This window comes from Seriola lalandi, unplaced genomic scaffold (assembly GCF_002814215.2).
Source record: "Seriola lalandi dorsalis isolate HSWRI2012SDOR001 ecotype SW California unplaced genomic scaffold, Sedor1 jcf7180002054569, whole genome shotgun sequence".
In the NCBI taxonomy this organism is placed as follows: Eukaryota; Metazoa; Chordata; class Actinopteri; order Carangiformes; family Carangidae; genus Seriola; species Seriola lalandi.
Genome location: NW_019525122.1, coordinates 9114 through 12065, shown reverse-complemented (window position 1 = coordinate 12065; position 2952 = coordinate 9114). Strand labels below are relative to the sequence as shown.

Genomic DNA, 2952 nt, shown 5'->3' with positions numbered 1-2952 from the left:
CGTTGTCCTCCACTATAACAGTCAGTCTTTGTTTCACTGCATCTTTATCAGTGACTTGGCGGATAGTTCTTATTTCTCCATTCTGTAAGCCCACTTCAAACAGCGCCCTGTCTGTGGCTTTCTGCAGTTTATAGGAGAGCCAGGCATTCTGTCCAGAGTCCACATCAACAGCCACCACTTTAGTCACCAGATAGCCCACATCTGCTGAACGAGGCACCATTTCAGCTACCAGAGAGCCACCAGTCTGGACTGGGTACAGAACCTGAAGAGGGTTGTCGTTCTGGTCCTGGATCAGTATTTTCACAGTCACATTGCTACTGAGTGGATGAGAGCCTCCATCCTGGGCTTTAACGCGGAAGTGGAAATCTTTGATCTGCTCATAGTCAAAAGAGCGCACTGCATGTATGACTCCACTATCAGCACTAACGGACACATATGAGGAGACTGGCACTCCGTTAACAGAGGAGTCCTCCAGTATGTAAGAAACACGGGCATTCTGGTTCCAGTCAGCGTCTCTGGCTTTCACTGTGAATATAGAGAGGCCTGGTGTGTTGTTTTCTACAATGTAGGCCTCATATGAGCTCCTCTCAAAGACAGGCGCGTTGTCATTCACATCAGAGATCTGTAAGGTGAGAGTGACGCTGCTGGAAAGAGAGGGGACTCCCTCATCAGAGCAGGTCACTGTTATATTATACTCAGAAGCTCTCTCTCTGTCCAAATCACTATCTGTTACTAAGCTATAAAAATGATTGGTTGTTGACTTTAACATGAAATTGTTATTATCATTAATGACGCATTGGACTTTTCCATTTTCAGCAGAGTCTGCATCCTCCACGTTTATCATTGTCACGACAGTGTTAGGTTTTGCGTCTTCTGATATTACATTTGTTTTCGACATAATATGAATATCAGGGCGGTTGTCATTCATGTCTAATACATCAACTATCAGTTTGCAAGAACCAGTCAGTCCTCCATCATCACTTGCGCGAATATTAACCTGAAAATGTCTTGCCTTTTCATAGTCAAGTTTTCCATTCAAGGTGACGTCGCCACTTTCCTTATTTATTTCAAACATTCCACGGGTATGATCTAGCATACTTGAAATTGAATACGTTATCCTACCATTAGATCCGTGGTCTGCATCTTTGGCAGTAACTGTCAGTACAGCTGTTCCTACTGGTGCATTTTCTTTAATAGAGGCTTTGTAAATAGACTGTGTGAAAACAGGGGCATTGTCATTAGCGTCTAAAACGGTGATGTGAATCTGCATTGTTCCTGACATCTGCGGCTCGGCGCCATCCACCGCCGTCAGAACTAAAGAAAGGTGTTCATTTTTTTCCCTGTCCAGCGGTGAATTCAAAACCATCTCAACATTTTTACTGCCATCTCCTTGATTATTCATTTTCAGAGAAAATATATCAGTTGGTTTCAAGACATATGTTTTTAAACCATTTCCCCCTACATCAAGATCAGAAGCCCTATCTAAATTGAATGTAGTGCCACTAAGCGCAGACTCGCTGATATTAAATTGAACATTGTCCGTGATGAAGGTCGGAGGGTTATCATTTATATCTGTGATTTCAACAGTGATACTGTAGAATTCCATTGGATTTTCCAATAAAATCTGAAAATGCAAAGCACATGGCGTCGTTTGTCTACAGAGCCCCTCTCTGTCTATTCTCTCTTGAATTAGGAGGACTCCCCGCTCTCTGTTTAGTTCGACGTATGCTGTGCTATCTCGTGTAAAAACGCGAGCCTTCCCGGACAGTAGTCTTTTGACATCTAAACCTAGGTCCTGGGCTATGTTGCCAACGAAAGAGCCTTTAGGCATTTCCTCGGGAATAGAGTAGCTGACCTGTCCGAGCACCGATCTGAAGGAGATGATCGAGATAAACAACATTACTTGCCGTTTCATTGTTATGTCCGACATCGTCTTAGCATAAAATCCTTGCGTAACCTTTCAGTCACCTGCTATATGTGCTTGTCATAAATCCGCTGTCAATACATAGTCTTAAAATCCGCAAAGAGAAGGAAGAAATAGCCGTTCAATTACTCCGTGTTTGATTTCTGTTAGATCCCCGTGTGTGTGCTTCATTGTATCTCCTCGTCTCGCCTCTAGCTCAAATACACGGAGTTGATGGGAGGAACCACTACATATCTGCTGTAAAACTGATACATACTGGTCAACAGCGTCCCTCTGAGTTCAAAGTCAAAATTACACCAGAAATACTAATAACAACCATATGACTAGTAATTATGAGACAGAATTAAAACATGTGGAAAAAAAATTCTGGTAAGATAAATAAATCAAGAGATAAATAGTTTAAATAGAGAAGAAGGCGACGGGTGAGGGTGTATTTGAGAGGGTGCAAGTTGAAATTACAACACCTCATATTACATATAGTTTTTTTTCTTGAAACTATAGAGAACTCAAATCGATTTACATTTTTAACTATCATAAAAAGGGTTGACATAAAATAATCATTTTTTAAAATGACAATTAGCTTAATATCTAGTAAGATTTATCCTCTAGGGAACAGCCTGCTTTTAGTTGCAACCAATGTCTCTGTCCATGGTGCTGATTGCAGATTTTTTATTCACGGCAAAAATTTTATAGCTTCATAAATTAAATGTGACAGATAAATTACAGGTGGAATGAACTCCAAATAACCAACCTCTAGTGGAGAGTCTGGTTCATCCAGGATGCTCTTTTCATTCTGTATCCGCTGCATCGTTCCTGTAGAACTGGGGTCCATTATCAGCACGTTCTGACTACCAGCTCTGCCGAACTTACAGTCACTCTTTCTGGAGTCAGTCGTCCTGCACACCTCATAATTGTACACGTGTTGGAGAGTCCCTGTCCCCAAAGTGTCTGAGTAACGTGGTGGATAATATGGAATCACAGGGAGATTGGAGTGATACAGGATGCGAGACTGTCTCCATCTGTAGATT

General features: G+C 41.7%; 2 protein-coding genes across 2 annotated transcripts in view; both read right to left on the bottom strand.

Annotated features, from left to right (window-relative positions):
• LOC147818527 (protocadherin gamma-A2-like) overlaps positions 1-2662 on the bottom strand; it is a 3381-nt gene extending 719 nt beyond the window's left edge. Inside the window, exon 1 of the mRNA XM_087176773.1 lies at positions 3-2662. Within this exon, the coding sequence (XP_087032899.1) occupies positions 3-1930 (1928 nt within the window). The 5' untranslated portion in view covers positions 1931-2662. The remainder of the gene's footprint in view (positions 1-2) is intronic.
• Positions 2663-2811: 149 nt separating this feature from the next.
• The window catches only part of LOC111662759 (protocadherin gamma-A11-like), a 5338-nt gene continuing 5197 nt past the window's right edge, over positions 2812-2952 (bottom strand). The window contains exon 2 of the mRNA XM_087176753.1: positions 2812-2820. Coding sequence (XP_087032879.1) covers positions 2812-2820 — 9 coding nt within the window. The remainder of the gene's footprint in view (positions 2821-2952) is intronic.